The sequence below is a fragment of the Diadema antillarum genome, unplaced genomic scaffold (assembly GCF_040938485.1).
Source record: "Diadema antillarum isolate AM-2024a unplaced genomic scaffold, OU_Dant_1.0 scf00000116, whole genome shotgun sequence".
Taxonomy (NCBI): domain Eukaryota; kingdom Metazoa; phylum Echinodermata; class Echinoidea; order Diadematoida; family Diadematidae; genus Diadema; species Diadema antillarum.
Window position 1 is genome coordinate 1,504,327 of NW_027271005.1, and position 21,678 is coordinate 1,526,004.

At 36.9% G+C, this 21,678-nt stretch overlaps 1 protein-coding gene and 1 long non-coding RNA gene across 2 annotated transcripts; one reads left to right on the top strand and one right to left on the bottom strand.

Moving 5' to 3' along the window:
- Nucleotides 1-288: 288 nt before the first annotated feature.
- Nucleotides 289-15,337, bottom strand: LOC139719905 (uncharacterized). Its single transcript, XM_071631290.1, has 13 exons — nt 15,281-15,337; nt 12,666-12,734; nt 11,837-11,923; nt 10,464-10,499; nt 9,690-9,735; nt 7,149-7,288; nt 6,030-6,164; nt 4,359-4,493; nt 3,389-3,502; nt 2,883-2,959; nt 1,833-2,027; nt 1,176-1,362; nt 289-471 (listed from the first exon to the last, which is right to left on the bottom strand). The coding sequence occupies exons 1-13, from the start codon at nt 15,335-15,337 to the stop codon at nt 289-291; spliced, it is 1,461 nt and encodes a 486-aa protein (XP_071487391.1).
- A 3,182-nt stretch (nt 15,338-18,519) lies between these two features.
- On the top strand, nt 18,520-20,564 carry LOC139719929 (uncharacterized). Its single transcript, XR_011710130.1, has 3 exons — nt 18,520-18,624; nt 19,528-19,611; nt 20,447-20,564. It is a non-coding gene; the product is annotated as an uncharacterized lncRNA (long non-coding RNA).
- The last annotated feature ends 1,114 nt before the right edge of the window (nt 20,565-21,678 follow it).

Here is a 21,678-nt window from a genome sequence, read left to right on the forward strand (position 1 = left end):
GAATGATTTTCAAACTTCACCATAACGCTGGAATATCAGGATCAATAAACGATTGCCATGCACGTTGCCTTTAATATAACTACTCATTGGTCGGTGGCCTAATTGTTGCTGTATTATGACTGATGTAGAAACAATTAAGTGGAAAGAATTCTTCGAAAATTTGGAGAATTATCCCTTGGTGATACCATTGGCCAGTATCGTCTATGTTGACGTTAAAACTAAAAAAAGTCAATGACTTCATTTTGTTCTCTCCCATTGGAAAGAAAATTGCGGATCTGCATAAGTGATTTATGAAAAGCATCGCAGCGACGAGGACGATGAGAGACCAGAAGAGCAGCGAGGAGGACCGGACGAGAGGCGTGGCGTGGGCAGTAGTGGGATCCACTGGTGGAAGATTAGTAGGGGGCACGTAGTTTGGTAGCAAGGGGCAACGTTGAGCCAGGTCGAGCGTCCGTCGAGCTCATCCAGTAGCTGTGTGATAGGATGATGATGATAACTTATTCCTTAAAGTTGAAGCCCTCATCCATGATCTATGATCTCTTGAATATATATCAATGTATTATGGTTGACGCAATTTGACGCATTGAGATATAAATCACTCAAACTATATTACACTGTGGCACTAGTGTTTGGGGATACAATCATGTACCACTACTTGGTATGTTATGATTATATCCCAATCACGTGCCAATATATTCCCATGAATACGAAGTAATAAAATGCAAACTGGTTATTAATGCAGCTTAACTTGCTGCGCAGGTAAACTGCACCCAGTATTATGTGTTGCATATGGTATATATCAGTTCTCATATCTGGCCAATAATCATCTGTATACCTACGAATGATGTGTGTCTGTCTCTCTATAATTTTTGTTTAAAATATCGACGTATGTATGTATCTTATTATTTATTCATTCATTTATCTATTTATCTGTCTGTCTATCTATCTATCTATCTATCTATCTCTATTTATCTATATATACCATTTTCTTTTAGCATGGTAGCCCTTTCAGCTCACTCGGAACTTTTCTGCTAAGGGGTCCTGCATCATAGCTTTAGCTACTACTTAAAGTTGATTGTCCTTATTGTAGTCATCAGCTGGTCATATGATTATGCATGGCTGGGTATAAACATTCACATAATTATCACAGTATCTCTGGCACTGCCCTATTTTACCTTCTGATTCTCGTAGCCATTTTGCGGCAGCGCGAATCTATATCCAGCGGGACATGCATCGGTGTTCGTGTCGTAGTTCCCGGCCGTGTCGCTCACCACCCAGTCATCAACATCGACCTCATGGCGGCAAGCAAAGTTGACTTCCTTGTTGCAGTCATTCGGTCTGTACCATCGACCATCAGTGCCGCTGTAAGACATTATGCAATTCAGACAATATTTGTAATGACGTCTGTAATCTTAATTGAGTCCATGGATTTTGTTAAAACCAATTCTCTGTAATAAGGTCATTTCTCTTCGTCTTCCTGGGAAGGTATAGGCAAAGACGTTTATGATGTATCTTTGAAGGATATTTGATTCTTTTACACAAGTCATCTAAATCATTCGGAGAATAGCGGGAGCAGGTTTTGATCAACGGAACATAACTGTTGGACCATAATTATAAAATCCAAGTGTATTTTGTACATCCAAATCTAACTCGAACAGGACAAGCACCTCGAATTGGCCTATATAGAATCGAGAGCCCCGACGTACTGGCTCATCCATGCTTCTAATAATGTGTTCACCATTAAAATGTAAAAGAGAGAATCGTCAATAAAGACATACATTGTATCGAATGTCACTTGACCAATGTTTGCTTGAAGAAGTTCTTTCTTATACCTTAGAAGGATACAGGAGGTTGCGTCAGTTACTGGGTTCGCCGGTTCTCCCCGGGCCCAGGTGTAGACTGCCGTCTCGAGGAACTGCGGCGTGATCATGTCCGCGCCAGGGTACTGTATACGGCACTTGACAAACTCGGTGAGGTCTTCCACGTACCCAGTTCTAGACGGGCCGTCCAGTAATTCGTTTTCGAATCTGTAGAAAATTAAAGACACCGAAGTCACAGGCAGAGTTAATCTTGTGGAAAATATCAAACCGTTCGGACACTGGTGTAGCAGCTGCCATATATTGATATTATTGCAAATAACGGGCGTCATACCACAAGAATATGATGTCTGTAGGTTACAGCTAGTGCGTTTTTTTTCAAAGAACAATTGCACATATCCTACAGGAATGTGTAAGGTTACATAGTAATAATTTGTAATTTACGATGTGTAATTTACGATGTATCTTCCACAAATCTGCTCCCATTCATAATTATTTTACTAGAAGAGTTGATTGCTTTTTATAATCGAGAATTAAGTTGGTAGAGCGGAGAAAAATAAATAAGCATTAATAGTTATGCAGGGGCGGATTCAGGAATTCTGTAAGGGGGGGGGGGGGGGCGCAACTAATATTTCTGGTGCCACTTCCGGGTTTCATTTCATTTTTGTTCTTTTCATTTATTTTGTTTTTAACGAAAAATAAAGGGTGAGCCGTGCGCCGGGTGCGCCCCCTGTGGATCCGCCACTGTTATGGCACATAGCCACTTTTGATGGTTTATTAACGTACTGAAAATGAAAAGGGGTCTAAATGTGCAACATACATAAAACCCTCCCCTGTTCCTTCTTCAGCTCAGCATTTATTATATCCTATTTATACACTAACGTCTTTATGTTCAAATGTACAGCGAATGTCTTACTCGACACGTGATCTGTCATTATTTCTATGCAGATATAATTGAGGAGAATTACCGCCGTTTTGTGACGAGAATCACAGTGATCAGGGTAACATGCTATATCTAAGGTAGATGATAAAATGTTATACTGTTGAATCTGCATATATACTTACATGTAGTGCGTGCTGTCACTGTAGAAGCGAAGGGCGTTTGTGTCATTTTTTCCACCACACGATGGATAGTTTGTAAACTGATGTAACCATACCAAGATAGAATGAAAGATAAGTTAAATAGATCTGATGAGTCATCACTGTAGACGTATACTATACTCTAGTGCCATCACTCGACAGAGTCAGGGGTATAGTTTACATATCTGGAGCAGAAAGATATTTTTTCTCGGCGTAAACAAAGATTATAAGTCGACATTTCAACTGAATGCCGGGGGAATCATGTCAACATGACTAATCGATTTGTATAATTGTCTTATTTACAAAAAATAAACCCTCTAAATATCGCCAGCTTAAAACGCCATTGACATTAAATAGTCATCAGGTTGTATACGAAGAGAGTTGGTGGGAAAGCTGCTAAAATACTGTATTGTTAGTTCGGATAACCTGAACCCGGGAACCTGAACTTAAGTATGTTGAATACAGGGAGGAGTGTAATAGGGCCTACTTACGAATCTGCGTTGTTTGTCCAACCAAAATCCCGGATGGATGTATTTGCCTTGGTGGAGGTAAAATTCATCAGACCCAGCAGTGGCTATCTGTGCTATTACCACGGTTTTACCATCCTATGTTGTGAAGAAAAAAGATACATACACGCAACGTATAACAAAATTGATAGTTATACATAATGTGTTCACAAGGCACTATTGTTGTCAATATTGCCCGAGACTTTTCTTTCTTTCTTTCTCTTAGTACTTTATATATTCATAGATTCTAGACTCATGTGGAGAAAGGTTAATAGTAAATACATTCGTATGTATAACCCTTCACGGGGGAAGAGTTTGCTGGCTTTCCGTTAAAAAAAAAAAAAGGTAAATCTTTATAGTTTCGCTTGCGTGAAAAAAATCAACAAAGACTGGAATATGCCGAATAATTTCGGTTAGTAACATCATCGAGAGCCTATGACCTTCAAGATGGTTACAAGACGGCAAATTTGACGGACGAAAACAGAGAATTGCCGCCCCCGTGTAGCGAATGTTTAGTATAATACTCATGGAGTTGCACGTAGATTTAGTTACTGCCGTATTTGAATATCGATAAACGAATTTGCTACAATCGATTGGAAAAACATAAAGTATTTTTACATCAGACAAGACTTTAGATTTTATTTCTCAAATCACAGCATTTCCTACCACCACTTCAAAAAGACAAAGTTGAAAACTCGTGGAGGAGTTTGCATGACAAAATAATATTGACTATTAAAGCGGTAAAGTTTGGTGTCATCTTTCTCCTCGTTTTCTTCTGACAGACAAAATAATCTCAGTAGCCTGGAAATTATGACTGTCTAAGTATGTGTGGTCTGTTTCAAGCATCAATCTATTTTCCAATGCATTGCGGTGTATAGGAATGATAGGAATGAAGTACAGAAACAGACAAACATTCAGACAAAACACACAATCAAACAGAGGTTAACTGCCACACCCTTTTCATCGTCCTCAATGTAGGCCACTCCCCTCCGTAGCTATCTTGCAGGTCAGCAGGTGTCAAAACACGGTCGCCAAGATGACGCTCGAAAGGTCCGTTTACTGCGTTATCGTTGCCCTGGTCAAACTTCTCCTGCGTAAATCAGAGAACGTCGTTAGCGAACATTGGACACGGTTGGATCTACGACGTAAACGTTAAGACGATGCTGCATCCCTGGCTGTACTATGGAAACAGCTGAATTTTTTCTCCCCCCCCCCCCCCCCCCCCCCCCGATCTTAGCGGTCGCGTCGCAGGTCCAGTCACAAAGCTCGCTAATATTACACGGAAGGCGACCTGCATGCTCTCGTCACTATAGGTCTAGATGAAATCAACGGTCCCACGATACGTTAACCTTAAACAAATTATGTCAATTGACCAGGATCGACATGAGTTTGATTTGTATAAATGTTCTCAACTTCAAATGTTGCATTGTTTTTGTAACAATCATCCTTACATTTTGCTGCGTGAAGAGAAGTTTGCCGAAAATAGCAATCCTTATTCAAATTCATGAAATTCTTCCGTCGAGATGTTTTCATTGCAACTGATTGACAATTTACCCTACATCGACGTACATAAGCACTGAATTGATCAGTGTTTTAGTAGCAGCCATGATAAAAAAAAAAAAATCATGGGCGTACATACTCGAGCAGGATTCGAACCTACGACCTCCTGATCACCGGACAGGCGTCATCTCCACTAGACCACCGAGCTTTCGCCCGGCAGCAAGTGTTGGTTCTAATCCTTATAGCATGCAGCGGGTACTGCTTTGTTATTCAAATTCATGAAATTCTTCCGTCGAGATGTTTTCATTGCAACTGATTGACAATAAGCCAGTTCGTAATTAGCTCATGTACACCTTGGTACAAATGACCTTTCTTTTTTCTCAGCTGGTTAGGCACTTCACTCGTTATCAAAGCGGTATAATGCATAAGCTTGCCCGACATAACAATTTATGGAATTCGTGTTCAAACAAATTATGAACTCGAGTTTAGACCAGGTGACCAGAATAGTCCGTCAGTTGACATTTTAGCAGGCATCTAATTCATTGTTTCGTATTGAATGCAATAACAACCTTTTTCTTTTGATGTTGCCAAATACCAGGTTTACTGTCAGGTGGATGTGCTGGCAAGCACTATTTAGATAAGGATCTCATGAATAATCATCACATCACAGATGCTTATCTCAGCGAATTAATAAACCAAAATGCCTGTTGGTACAAATGACCTTTTTCTGCTCATGCGCAAAGTGGAATTACGAACTGGTCTATTGCCCTACATCGACGTACATATATTTTTTGTCAATCAGTAGCAATCCTTATGTATACTCAGTGCTGAAGTAAACCACTTGAAAGTAATTTGTCTACTCACATCTTTACTGCTATAATTTGAAAATGTATATTTAACTAAACATTCTTTAATATCTATGCATTTATATCCTTACCTTCTTGTTTTCTTAGTTCCATGCGTGCATTTTTTGACATCATGACATTAAAAACTGGATGAAGTACGAAAGGCAAAATGATTTAAGTGCGTAGGGCCTATAAAACTATACAGAACCCATCTTCAAGGCTTACACACGTTTCAGCGTTTTTCATGGAAATGACCTCCGCCACTTCATCGAATGACTTACATTCATATAGATGCGGATGATCTCGCCTTCGTTCTGGTCCAGCCACGCCCCTATTTCAGCCACAGGTTCCTCGAATCTCACGTGATTAGCATTGCACATCATTGCGATATTCGTCCCGAGGTGAGCAATACGCATCTTGGAATGGTAAGGAGGGGAAAATTAATAGACATAGCAGCGTAGGGTTATGTTACTAAATTAGCAATTTGCTAGCAATTTGCTATAAGAACCTATTATAATCTTTGGTCTGGTGCCTGATTTTTTTTTATATGGGAATATGTCGTCCTTTTTTCATCCTTATTAGCTATTTATGTGAGATAAAATAAAATAAAAGAGATTGTTATGCATTATTCGCGTCCAACAACTATTCTAATGGTTGTACCAAATTTACACAGCGTGTAACCATTAAAAGTTGTTGGATTCAAAAAATTGTGTATTTCAGTGTCTCTTTTGTCTTTCATCGTATATGTACAGGAACCAACACTTGGATTAAAATCATCCATGTGATAGAATCATATTATATATATGTATATATATATATATATATATATATATATATGTATATATATGTAATATATACATACATATTATATATATAATATATATATATATATATTTATATATTCATATTGACGTAATGTTGATGTATTTTATTTTGTTTTGTTTCATGTCATGTCATTTTTCTATGTCCAAATGATACAAAATTATTGCAAAATAACAATGACTCACTGATTCAATAACAATGTGTCACTCTCATTGCAAGATAATCAAAGGAGTATCTATTTCATATTCAAGCTTCTTCACATAATAGATTGCGCATGTGCATTGCTTTTGAGGTATGTCCTTGTAGATTATGTTACACACGAACCAGGGTATAACAGCCAAGCGAAAAAAGTGGAATTTCCTCACTGCCCTGGTCTTAAGATATTTATTCCAACGCAAAAAGTTTATCAATGCAACGACATGCCAATGTTATCTGTTCAAATTTGAAATATGGCTTTGAATTGTCATGATATGCATGCTGCTATATAAAATTTGTAGATGAGTTTTGAGAAAGAAAACACTTGTGACATGGAAAACTTTATTATCAATTTGTAGATGTAAAGGTTTTACTCGCCATACCTCGCCTTCACAAAACCAGTTGTCTAGTTCTATCCCTCTGATGCCCATATTCAGAAGATCAGTCAGGCTGAACTCCTGATTGGCTATCGTTACGCAGGGGGCGGTGCCGTATGGTGGAGGCCATTGACACGTGTCGTTTGCTAGAAATGGTTTTACGGTAATACATAGAAAGGCGTGAACTAGGAGAAGAGGATCTGTGGTATATTATTTGTAATGGAGCTTTTTTAACGTATTTAGTGACATTCACTGTTCCAACACAGAGACATTGTCTTTATCAAACACAATTTAACATGTTAATATGGCACATCAACAGGTCCGTAACTGTATGAGGGTTATGGGGGGGGGGGGTTAGAATGAGACAAAATGGACTACTTCCGGATTAAATCAGCTGACAAGCTGATAAAAAAAAAAATCATGTTCCTCCCTGTTTGTTTCTTTTGCCACTTCCGGGTTTCATTTTCTGGTACCACTACAAGCCCCCTTTCATTTTTTTTTTTTCAAACGGGGGGGGGGGGGGGGGGGGGGGGTGGGGTCCGCAACTCATTTTTGTCTTTTTATTTCTCTTATTTTTTCAAACACCCTGAACCAACTCCAGCCCTCCGCCCCCCCCCCCCCTTAGTTACGGGCCTGCATCAATTTGAATAAGATGAATAAGAACTTGTAGAATGAGGGGAGGAAAATGAAGAGGGAAACAATATACTAAATGTGACGAGGTTGTAAATACAGACGGACAGACGAAATAAATTGGATGAATAAATAAATAAATTTCTAAATATATAGATAGATAAATCAATGAATAAGTAAATAAATAGATAAATAAATAAATGAATAAATAAATAAATAAATAAAAAATAAATGAATAAATAAATAAAAAAGTAATAAATAAGATGTTAGGACTGTTTCAAACTATCTCGCATTAACTGGAGATGTCTTTGTTTTCAGAACGGAACACAATGCCATAACCTTTTTCTTTCTTCTTTTCTTTCTTTTTTTTACCAGCGCAGGTGGAGCTGCCGGTTTCAAAATTCCTCCGCAAAATGGTTGTCAACGAGAAAAGTTGGTGCATATACTCAATACATGTGATCATTTACATTAATTGAGAGAGATTATGTAGGGTTCGCTGCAGCAGTTTCACTATCAAACTAAGCCTGACAATTAGGCGTATACTCAATCTTCGTTTTCACAAAATGGTTGATTCTAAATTTTGCTTTGAGAGCTCAAATCTAATATCATAGCTAAACCCATGGGTCATTAGATATTCACTGTGAACTCGAGGGTTCAAGTTCAGGCAGCTTTATCTGTTAATCTAAAATACACTTATTGGGATTTAAAGTCCATGTGGGCCCACCCATAGTGTCATGCCGATGGTGTTGCCCTTATTTGATTTTGTTGGTGGTCAAGGCATTGTTAGGCTATAGCTCCAAATTTTAACTCTGTATACAGACTTAAATAATATTAGTTTTTATGAACTCTCGTTTGAAATCATATCCTGCAATTTTTGTCATTGATAGTATAGTCACATATCGTGCTGATAGTGGCAAATGCATATCGTTATTCCCACTTATGTCATCACTATAGCAACCGACCCACTCGCAGGTCCTAAAGATACCCGTCAAGTTGCGCCTGAAGGTGCAGCATTTCCATACAAGATGACGGATAAGTTAATGTAAATTTTCAATCGTGAATGTATTGAGAGAGAGAACTAAAAGGTCCTATAGGATTTCTCTCTGTTTCCTTGCTTACTTAGGGCGTCTATCTACTCAAATCATCTAAGTGAATGAGAAAAGTGAGAGTATTTATACAAGATAATACAAACCAGCAGGGATTATTAAGCATTGAACTCTTCTATGAGGAACCGACATCTTGCACGCAACCGTCGCGTCGTTTTGTTGTTAACACCTAGTAACTACCCTAATATCTACAAAATTTCTTCTTGAGTATGAAATAAAGAATTTTGTCATTTTTTTCTATAGAATTGTTCAGTTTTAATCAGTAAAATAGTATATCAAAACTTGCTCTTAATTTCTATTTCGGCAGTTTGAAGACTGACAGTTGCCTTTATGTAAAAATTTAGCTACTATTTATACAGACACAGTATAGACTGAATCGTGATCTTCTATAAAAGGAGCAAGATAGGCCTTTTAGTTGAATCTCAGTTATATCATTTGATTGTCACAGCCTTCTGGAGCAATGAATAACAGCGGTATTCAACTTTATGCACAATCTGAGAATCGGGTTTTAACAGTTCAAGTTTCTCCAAGCACTTTAACAAAATGAAGGGATTGCAGCTTTACTTTTAAACGATTTTTCCTTTCAAAAGGAATGTCATTCTCATTCAAGTGTGTGAATGAAATTAATTTGAAATTAAATCCCATTAAGCTCTTGACTTTCAGAAACATTCATTCCTCCCTTCTCGCATGGGTCATTATGACAATAATCAGCTGCGTTTATAGATCTGCCTGCAGAAAATCCGGAAACATAATATTTCGGTAAAATAAACGCAATTCATTACACAATCAAAACAGTATTGTTGATTTTTACCTCCGTAAAGTACTCCGTACACTCTCGTGTTGTAAGCGTTGTGAGCCTGCAGCAAAAATTGAGAAGCATAATCGTGCTAAAACAAACAAACAAACAAACAAACAAAATGCAAAATATTCTCTTTTCTATGATTAAAAAAAAATATGTAATGAAAAACAAATATTCGTGCACTCTGCCTTTCCCCTTCAAGAAACTAATATAACTCTTATTTTCTTTAATTACACACTAAAGCCACTTTCATATAGTTGAGAAGATTTTCTCATTTATACGAGCAGGGAGGTGGTCCGTTTATCACGAGACATGCACTTCAGAAATATATACCTTTTTCTCAAATAATTTGGAGAAATTGATACAATATTATCACATTATGGTATAGCATACACAGTAAGTGAAAAAAAACCCCGCAATGATGAAACAATGGCGTTGTTCACATTGATATTTCTATGTACACTATATATATATATATATATATATATATATATTATATATATATATATATTATAAATATATATTATATATATATTATATATATATATATATATATATATATATATATATATATATATATATATATATATATATATATATATAATATCCAAGTAATGCTTAACAGGATCATAATGATTGATTCATATTCATGTATGAATCTGATTCCTTCAACTATACGTCACTGCATAGCAGAATTTCATCCTCCGTCAAATTCGACAATATATAAACGCTACCAAGTAAAATGAACACATCAAGTCTCATAAAAAAGAATAAACAGAAACTTACATCAAGCAGTTGAACAAGATGGAACGGAGTGTCAAGCTGTAAACAGAAATGAGAGTAAAGCCTTCTCTGTCGTAATACAGTTTTAATAATCATATCAGTTTTTTGTTCCAGAGAATAAGTGAAATGATAGACATTTAATCAAATTCCTAAACAACCAGATGAAATCTTCAAGAAAAACATTAAGGGATGGTGCAGTTTCGGTTGAGATGGGGCGTCAGGTTTACAACATTTATTTTTTTTTATTGTGATTTTTTCAGGTGTGAGAAACATGTAAAAAATATAAAAGAACATATCATTCTAAAAAGAAATCAAAGTTTGTGTGGTGAAAATTAGTTTTGAAATGGCTCAGATATCCCAAACAAAGCGATTCTAATAAAAGGTGGGACTCACCTTTTATTGGGATCACTTTGTTTTACCGTGTGTTGGGTATCTCAGGGTTCAAAACTAATTTTTATCAAATAAAATTTGAATTCCTCTAAGAATAGCATATGCTCTTTATCACTCCGTAAAGTAGTCTCTAAGTACAGTTTTATCTGGCAAAAAGTTATACACACACACAATCATAGTCCGATTTCAATATGCCTATAACTGGTACAGTGGTCTGTCTGTCAAAGATAACTGCCAAGTACAGTAGCTAAAATTCATGTCTGACAGAGGAAGACATTTATAAGATTTTTTTTTGTCGGCAAAAACAACAACAACAAAGTAAAAAAAACAAGTGTCACACGTTCCTTATTGGAACTTCTTCAACAGGGCATAAAGGGAATACATTGTTGTGCTTTGTTATGTTCCGTTATCTTTCTTTTGTTAGGGGCCATTAAGACTTTAGAATACAATTGTAAAGATAACAGAGAATGGTTACGCTATTTTGTAAACAAAGTCAGAATTGCATCTTTGCAACACAGTATACGTACATTACAATGCCTCTAATACAATCACCCCGTTAACGTTGTGGATTCTTAACCTTCATGACCTTTGGTCGAAGTTTGTCAATAAAGGTGTTTCTCTATCTTCAGCTTTGTCCAAGTTTTCTCCACCCCTATGTGCGATAATAAGGAGTACAAAGTTGAGTTCAGTCAGTTGGTCGTTTGCATGTACAATAACATATTAAAGTTAAATACAGTAACCCAATGTAGTTATGCTCGGGAGGAATTTTACAAACTGTTCGAACAAGCAGAGGACGAAGTCAAATAATTTTGTCCAAGAAGAGATTGATAGGTAGCGACAGAGAAAGAGAGGGAGAGAGAGAGAGAGAGAGAGAGAGAGAGAGGGGAGGAGGAGAGGGAAGAGGGAGCTAAACTAAAAAAAAAAAAAATGAGTTGGAAGATTTCCACAGAGATTATTTCCAATACAGAGTTTGTTTCCATGGTTACCTGAACGTCCATCTGAGTCTTCAAAGTTTCCTGCAGCCATGGGTCTACCTCCACTGTGCCTTGTAGGCAGTGCCCGAAGTCGTCACACTGTGCTCGTGTAGTAGTATATGTGTTTAAAATCATCATAAAAGTAGTGATAAGAATTAATGGTAGTTATAGGTCCTATGATGATGGTGAAAGCAACATGAATAATGACAAAGACAGCTGCAACTCTGACAGTAATGGTAATTTTCTCTAATGTTATGCATATCAGAAATTGTATATTCATATCAAAGTTATATTCCTTAGTCATTCTTTCCCCTCAACTAGTGTACGAGTGTACTAGTGTATACGACAAGTTGTCATTTTCTACACAAATCAAATGTGATTGTTAGAATAAAAGTGTTAATTCTGTGTACAAGATTTTAAAACGAAAGCAATCTTACATCTCAGTGCAAACAAATTTGGCAACTGTTATTTTAATTTCTGTAAACATTAGCACTTCGACGCACCCGTTGCGACTTCTGCACAGCAACAGGGATATGTGTTTAGTTATAATCAATTACTCAGACAGACACTTCCACAACATCGCATATGAAAATCACTCACAGGCAATGTCATTAGCTTCACTCGTTTTTATTCCAATGTACAGAATGGTGAAGAATAATTTCCATTTTGTACACTATGTCGTTTGTATCATTCGATTTGCGCAGTGAACAAGATCACGTGTTAACGTTTTGGTTTATGGGTAATCTTTCATCCGTTTAGAAATGCTATTTTTCATTGTTCTTGTATTCATTGGAACTAAAAGGGGAAAACAAACAAACAAACTGTTATGAGTGTGACTTACAGTACAGACAACTTCAGCACTGAGCCCTGTGCAAGCAGCGGCGGAAACAGAGTGTAATCCATGTAAAATCTATTCAGAGACAGACAAACAAACAAACAGAATACATAGGAAACAAGGAAGTAGATTGAAAAAGATTCACTGGCTCTAAGAATTCGGGAATGATTGACATGTCCCTAAAGGCAATGTGATAAGAATTCGTCATATCAAGCAAGATGGTCTGATTGCAGGAGATGTGTTTACATTTACACATTTAAGCAGCAATGAACTTTTCATGAATAATGTTTATACTCACATGATTTTGGACTATTTCTTTGCTACATTTTGTACTAATATTTTTGAGAAATAAAGACACAGAGATAAAGCAAGCAAGCAAGCAAACAAGTAAGAAAGTAATCAAAGTTATTCTAACGTTACAAAAAAGACACTCGCTAACTGTTGGAATCATCGCGGTTATCATTACGAGGGTGCGTCTGGTATTCGAGGCTCTTCTGAACATCTCTTCTGAAAACATTTTCGTGGTTTTTGTTTTCTAAAAATAAGGGGTAAGTCATGATTTCATTGTGTAGAGGTTTTTCACAGACCTTTAAGGTTTTGAATACCTAGTGATTAGAGAGTTGATAAAAGAAAATGCATGGTCAGTGGGTTTCACAAGGGTGGACAAACAAGACGGTAATAAACTCTTTATCAAGACAAGACAGCGCTCAAAACAAATATAGAGAAACGTGAATGATTAACAAAGCTAACTGCCACATCTGTAATAAAAAGGTTATAGTTTCAAATAATAGGACATAAGTTGCCCTTTTCTCTATTTATATATTAAAGCAAGTCTACAATGCACTTGCATCCCTTCACGTCACACAATGTAAACTTCGTAATTACACTTTCAACAGGGACAAAAGGTCATAGATTAGAATCCCATTAATACTGTGTAAGTATAGACAAGCAAAACGTTTCTCTTTAATGAGCTCACGAGTCCGCTTCATTGTGGTCATGATTATGCTGCATTATTATTGAGTAAACATATGCCTGTATAAGTCTCGCTTCCAATGAAAATATTATTGTTTTGGGAAGGTGTTTTTGTTTTTCGCCCATAACAGCGGACGCGTCATTAACAGGGAAAGCATATTCATGTCAAATCCTTCGACGAAGAAACACAACGTACTTTCACATACAATAGGTCTACTAGTAATCATTAATACATACGTGACATTAAATGCTAGTATAATTTAGTATTACTTTTAATCAATAAAAAATACATTTTGATATTATGAGGGGAAAGCACTTTGTTTCCATTACACTCTGCGTAAGATCATCTTTAGAAAATGATAATGCTTCAAAGATGACGAAAGCTGAGAAGCTGCCTCTCTCCTCCGCTCTCCTTCTACCAAATGTAAGGCAGATAAACATGGCCTAATACTATACATTGCATGTTTGGGGGCCTTTCATTGGTGAGGCAAAAGTGCAAAAGTATACACCTCACTTCCTTTACCTGCAACCATTAGAGTGCCCCGATGTTAGAGTCTGATTGATATCCAGCTTCCGCTATTCAATCATGAAATCTAGACAACTTTCACGTACAAACAAAAGTATCCGCTTGTCCATGTACTGTATACTTCTATCTTATGCAACATTTATGGTGTTATGAACTTGTATTTTTACGTCTGGGTCATATATTTATTTGTATCTCTGTTAATGATTTACATGTGTCTTTATTACATGTCATTATGTTCATCAAATTGTTGTACCGATTTCGTGACATCGATCATTTTATGTAGGCCTATATGTAAAAATTTCATTTTATGCCTAATATTTGTAAATCATCTTGATTTACGAAATGAAATTCTAAAGCGCATCTTTTCATGAAAAGTCGCTGAATCAACGTAAATCAAGTACTTAATTGAGCAGGAATACTTTTGCTCTTTTTTTATTTAAATGAACTTGAATGTTTCCTCAGTATGTGTGTGTATGAGTGTGTGTGCGTATGTGTATGTATGTTGTGTGTGATTGTCAGTCTGTAATGACAAAGCGATTTCTATACACAACTCATGTAAAAGGATCAAGCGAATGCTTAAAATCACGCATGCTTCTGTATATTCACGACCTCTTCTGTCCAAACTCCTGGGCGAGAGTTATTTTGAAGACGGCATAAATGTTATCAGCTGAATTTTGCCATCCAAAACATTCGACCGAAGAATCGCCCCTGTGAAAAATGGAATAAAGTGCTATTGATATACGGTAGGCCTATCAATTTCAATGGCGTATAAACTGCACTTGGAGACTGAGCTCATTTCTTTATTCACATTCTCATACTCTCCAAAATCAATACTCAGATCTTTTAAAGTAACGATAACATAGCATTTCTGGTGAATAGTGGAAGCCAAGTACTCAAACTCAGTAGAAATCTTAACAAACACTCAGGAAATATTTAGAAAATAAATTTCGAGGAAGTTATAGATACTTTGATTAACCCGTAACGACGGGAAGAAAATCCCTTTAATGATATTATGTTTTATCAATATTAGAATCAAAGACTAAGCGACTTTATCAACATCAAACACGCCTTGGAACCATTGTTGGGACGTAGGCACATCATAGCAGGGAGACTTGACACTCACCTGAGCAACACCAAGGATGAAACCGAACAAATACTTCCTACGAATTCTATCTTCCATATTTTGTGTTCAATCAGATGCCTCCTGCGGATTCCGGGGTTGTCTGCTCCTCACCGGAGTACAAAATGATATTAGATCTATATGCGATGTATTCAGATGTCAGCTGCAACTGTATTCCCTGGCGATTTGAACATGCGCCAGTGTGGACAGAGGCATTGATACTCGGTACAATGTCAATTCAGATTCCTACTGCCTCGCATTTCGCAGGAGATGAGCGTACAGATAAGTTTATACCAGTGAGGTGAGTCTCACCTCCCTGGTATATACAGTGTAAAGATCTTTGACAGTGTAAACAGACCCCCCCCCCCCCCCCCCCATCAGTGGTTGCCTGGATGGAAATGGAAGAATACACCTGACATTGGTTCCAAGACATTTGCTCCTGCGACAACATTGCTCCCATCCGCACCCTAGGCCAAACAGATATTCTACCTACAAACAAAACTCTAGTGACCATAATCCTAATTCTCACACCTAAATCCTAACTCTTAGTCCTAAAGAAAATAAAACCAGAGTAACTGTCGCAGAAGCCACCTCTATACTGGCATCAAGGTACATTGTGGGGTGTAGCATGTGAATCATTACACCTCTGCAACAGCCCAAACTGAAATGTATGTGTAGGCTTATCACATGAGGGGGAGGGAAAATAGCTGTTTCGGACAATGCACTTTTTATTCAAACAATGGATGTAAACGATACTAATAGCAATCGATAAGCGAAAGAAATACAAACAAACAAACAAACAAACAAACACATCGAAACATAATACCGATAATTTCAATGTGATAACAATCAGAATCAAAATTGTCAATTAGATGAGAGTGCAGTCTGGCAGTCCTCAGCCCTCTTAGCATCTTTCTCTTTAAATATATGAGAACGATATTGATATATCAAGATGCAGTCACATGCTTATGGAATGGGCACATTCATGGACGCATTGTGACTTTATTTACCATCTATACTTTGAAGTATATAGATGGATTGCAAACTTGATAGGGTTAGTAACCGCACCCCTTGAATAGCAACCAAATCAAAGTTCAAATTCCGTCGCAAGAAGAGATAGAGACGAGACGTCTCCTTATATCAATCTCACACAACAGGAATTTATCATCCTGTGATCATGATAGTAGCAAATCTATACACAGATTTAACGGTCCTCTCATTCCGTGATTAATTATGTCGAAATCTTGAATGTATTGCAACCATCAATGTAATCATGTTCAATATGAGTATACGTCATCATAATATCCCCGTCCCAATTTTTGTTCTGATTCTGATTCTGATTTTGATTTTATTTCTGAATTTCTTTTTCACACATAAATGAAGTACAAAGTCAATTGAACAAACAAATTGAGCACAGTATAAATTGAATCTGACAATTAAAGCAAGTAAATGATTAATTCAAATATTCAACTTTCCCCTAGGATACAATTCAAAGTGAAAATAAACTATTTTGTGCATACATTTGTGCAAACATAGGTTACTGTATATCTCTTGCTCAAAGACAAATTCTGCATTACAGTGAAAGTTGACCATCTCTGCTCTGACTGGATCCCATTAGTGTGTAGATATTCAGACCAAATGTCTAATATCTCCTAACAAACAATCAGTTTTATGTGTTTTTTTCTTATCCTGGTTATAAGTTTTAAGGTGAAAATCCACTCCACGTTAAAGGGACTGTACACTATTGGTCGAGGTGAGGATTCAGGTTTATAACATGTTTTTGTTGAGATAATGAGAAAACCCCAATGAAATATGAAAGAGCATGTAATTTCAAGAAGGATTCAATGTTTATTTGATGAAAATTGGCCTTGAAATGGCTGAGATATCCGAAAAAGTGATTCTGATAGAATTGACAGGCCACAACTTTTATTAGGATTATTTTGTTTCACCTTGTTTTTAGATATCTCAGTCATTTCAAAACCGATTCTTATCAAATAAACGTTTGATTCCCCTTAGAATTGTAGAGTGTTTTCTAAACATCTCGCAAAATGTTACAAGCTGAATCCCCACCTCAACCAGTACTCTACAGTCCCTTTAAAGTATAACTTTAACGGTAGAATTTAACCAAAAAAAAAAGACAGAAATTACGTCAAATTGGAATTATAATTATGCCTGTGTGTATATGTTCGATGTATATATATGATCTTTGCAAACTACAATATGCAGATGTGTTGATGCCAGCTTATTGAAACAAAAGAAAATAAATGAAATTCTCCACATCTAATATTGCCTGCAATAAAGTTGAAACAGTTCATCCAGGCATTTTGTGCATTCACATTTTATATCTATATCATGATATTCATTGTGTTTTCACTTACAAAACAAATAAAAGAGTTGATTAAGGTGGTGACAATCAATCAGTCATTTAAGAGTTGCGACAGCTAATCAGGCATACTCTGTTTGTGAAAATTAATGCCACGGTGTTAAGTTAACATTTTTTTTTTGTATATGTGTGATAGCAGTGGTGACTTTCATTTCAATTTGAGCTCCCCGTTTCTCAAACGAGTCCATCTGGTGGCATGTGTAACACTGTGACTGTATGGTGTACCAACACTGATGATCTTTGATTCTGAACATAAGTAATTGTTTCTGTTTTCTGATTAGTAGTGTAGCACTGTACACAAAGATAGGAATAAGTTAACACTAGTCGGTTCTATGATGGAAATCATGCAACCATCCACTGCATTACGAAAGTTCATTTCATGAACTACTGATAATTTATATATTGATGTGATATGATTTATATCCTCGTTCTTTTTTCTTTCTTTTTGTCTCAAACAGTATAGGCCCTACTTCTCTTTTCTGGAATGTTTCAATTGGTTTTGAAGCGAGTCTGATTTTCAGAACCTTGTTACAAAATGAAAATGTGGTCTTGCCAAAGTATCCCCATTTTTTGTATTTGTAGGTTTTAAAGAAAACCACCTGAAAAGAAAGATTCACTCGGAAAATGGATTAGGTGTTTTCTCTGTTCACAAGCAAACTGACCTAGAGTGTGCATTTAAATGTCACATGATTGCATCACCTGACTCGATCATTATTGCGATCGGTTGTGTCACTGCGCCTCTGTGACTCGTCCACTGAACAGTTCAGTGGGCTCGTCGTGCTCGCAGATTAGCCTCCAGACGCAGGCTCGTGTGAAAGCAGTGTGAAAGAGTTGGCCGCTGCCGCAGCTCAATACAGCTCTATGCCGCAGTTGCAGTGATACTACCATACGATGGCGTCGAATAAGGTGCTCAATTTCAACATTGGGGTGCTTGGACACGTTGATAGTGGCAAGACATCTTTAGGTAATGCTACTTCTTGTTGGTGTGCATACAATTTCGTATTTTCACTCAAAAGAATCCCGAGAAACTCAAAACAAGTGCTCATCTTAACCTGTTAGACAAATTGTCAGTGTTAAGTCCCACACTATTATTTCTATGTCAGTTGACGTGACGCGCTACCGCTGCTCTAGGTAGGGTTCGTGTGGCGGCTGTCGCAGTTACTCTAACGTTAGATCTAACTGCGACCAGCAGCCCCATACGCATAGCCCCATTACGCATTACGCTATGCGTATGGGGCTGCTGTGCTGGTCGCAGTTATTCTAGATCTAACGACTAACGTTATATACTAAATTTACTTTTATACCAAATGAAATTACTACAGCCAATTAAATTAGTGTAGATGCGTCTATGTGCATCAGGTGTCTGGACGATTAAATAAATTTACTTTGATAAATATTGACCTTGAACCTTGAACCTTGAAGAGATAATCCCTGAAGCAGCTCTTTCCGAACTACTGTAAAAGTGGTTTCTTTCGCGTAAATTTAGTTTACAGATACTTTTGTGGTTTCCATCGGTGTCGACTTTTTCGCGTGTGTTTAAATTCGCGGTCAGCAAAATCTGTGAAATCAGACCTGATCAGATCTCTTGATGAAAGGGATTGTCACTTCAAGGTTCAAGGTTCATGCAAAGTTCCTGAAGTGTGGAAAAAATGTGGCAATTTACCCTCAGCTGGTTGTTTGAGGTTTGTTTGTTGTTGTTTTTTGTGGTCAATCTGAGCGAGAGTGATAGAGAAAACAAACACATACCATTGAATTGAGTTATCTCAAGTACTTGGTACATGATCATTGGGTGAAAACAAGTCAGGTATGTCACCTATAGTATTATTTCCTGTTATATTTAATGTCATATTTTTGTTTCTGAAAACAGCTAAAGCTCTCAGCACTACGGCTTCCACTGCAGCATTTGACAAGAATCCGCAGAGTAAAGAACGCGGCATCACACTTGATCTAGGTAAATGAAGCAGTGAATTATGTAGTTGAAAAAAACAAAACAACAACATTATTCTGATCTGTGCCCTTATTCTGGCATTCTTGACTAGGTGATTTTATTTAGTTTCCTTGAATATATTACAAGACTTCCCTCATAAATCCCCCCCCCCCCACAAAAAAAAAAAAAAACTGAAAGGAATAGCTGCATTGATGTGATGTTGATTGTGTGCTGACAATGTTTTACTCTGCTTGTAAATCTTTGATTTTTGTATGTAGAACATCTGAAAGCAAAGCTCTCAAGAGTCTGATCACAAAGTTCAAAAGTCCCATATCATCAAAGGTCTTTATGAAAGTTACTTTACAACAGATTATTTGTGACAAATAAAGCTCAATATACAGTGTACATCCAATTTTTCCCCCAGTTGTCACCTACATGTATCACATATTCTTTAGATAGCAGCCACATTTTTTATTCTTGTTGAAGTAAATGTACTTCTTTTTTTATAATCCTAAGATGTATTAACTATGTTTGAAAAAGTCCTTGATAGGCAGTTAAACATGAAAAATGCAGTTTGCTTCCTGTAATTGTCTTACCTGTATGCACTACCATGATGTACTGAGTAACCCTTACACTCTTATAAAGCTAGTTACAATTAGAGGTATGTACAATTGTAATTAGACATTATTGTTGCTGACAGTGAACTCAAATGTCGATACATGTGCACATGCTCAATATCAACTACCGGGTAATAAAAGCAGTTCTTTTTCTCTGCAGTTCACAGACTGATGCTCATGTTCAAATCATAAATGAAGGATTTCTGTCTCTTAATAAATTTCATTTTCTCATTAACTACAAGGTTTTTCATCATTTTCTGTTGATGTTCCGGAGCACATTAGCAAGGCGAATTATGGCAAGTTGCAGTACACCCTGGTGGATTGCCCTGGCCATGCATCTCTTATCAGAACCATCATCGGTGGTAAGACAGATAATATCATCACCACATTATTAAACTAGAGAAGCACTCTGAGAGCCCAGACCTCCTCCAAGCAGTTCATTTCCACCACTAATCTTGTTCTCCAAATGAGATCAGAGGTTTCCACTTATCATATGTCTGCATGCTGAAAATCGCCCGATTGCCTGATATAGAATCCTTTTGTAACGACATCAGCTTCCAGCTGGGGGGTGTCTCGCCCTAGCAAAGCATGTACTGAAGTGCGCATATGCAAACCTCAAAAATAAGCAGCTTAAACTCTCAAGTTCATTGACCCTATCTGCAAAATATCAAAAATCCTTCAGAAATCCATAGAATTTCATGGATCACTACCAAAAAATTGAATCCTCTCTTCCTTGTGTTTTTATCAACTTTTCCTGCTAGTTTCATCAAAACCCATAATTTACACTTTTTTGAGTTATTTTGCACACAAACAAACAAACACAAAACAAACAAACAAACAAACAAACTTATACTTACAAACAAACAAATGCTGATGATAACATAACCTCCTTCCATTGCGGAGGCAACAATACTTCTCCCCATCACCCTGACTGGGCAGTCAGACAAGGGCTCCATACATTCAACAGGCCAGTATCCAGCCATTTTTTATTTCCTTGCCCAAGAGAGTGAGTGTATAAAGCCCTATGGGAAAAATGGGAAAGTTGGTTTGCAGCACCCTGATTATAAGTCAGATCATCTCAAATATTAAGGCTTTGAAGCAAACCCAACAAGTTTATATTGAGGGAGTAGTTTCAAGGTCTGTGGTCAGAGATGTGATTTGAGGTCTCAAAGTACAGTGCACCCCTGTTCTAACGAACATGGTTGTAGCACAATTCCGATTACAATGTAGTGAAAGTTCTGGCGGCAACATTATTCGCTCAATGTTCTTTATTGTTTATTTATTCGAAACAAAATTTTGACATAACGAAAGAAAACTGCTGGTCCCGAGGACTTCATTATAACAAGAGTCCACTGTAGTCCTAAACATACAGAGAATCAGAGAGTTTCTATTAATGACAATCATTCTTTCGTTTATGCCATTCATTATTTGACTTTCATTTATTTTTCATTTTGTTTTTCCAGTTGTAAAGAGG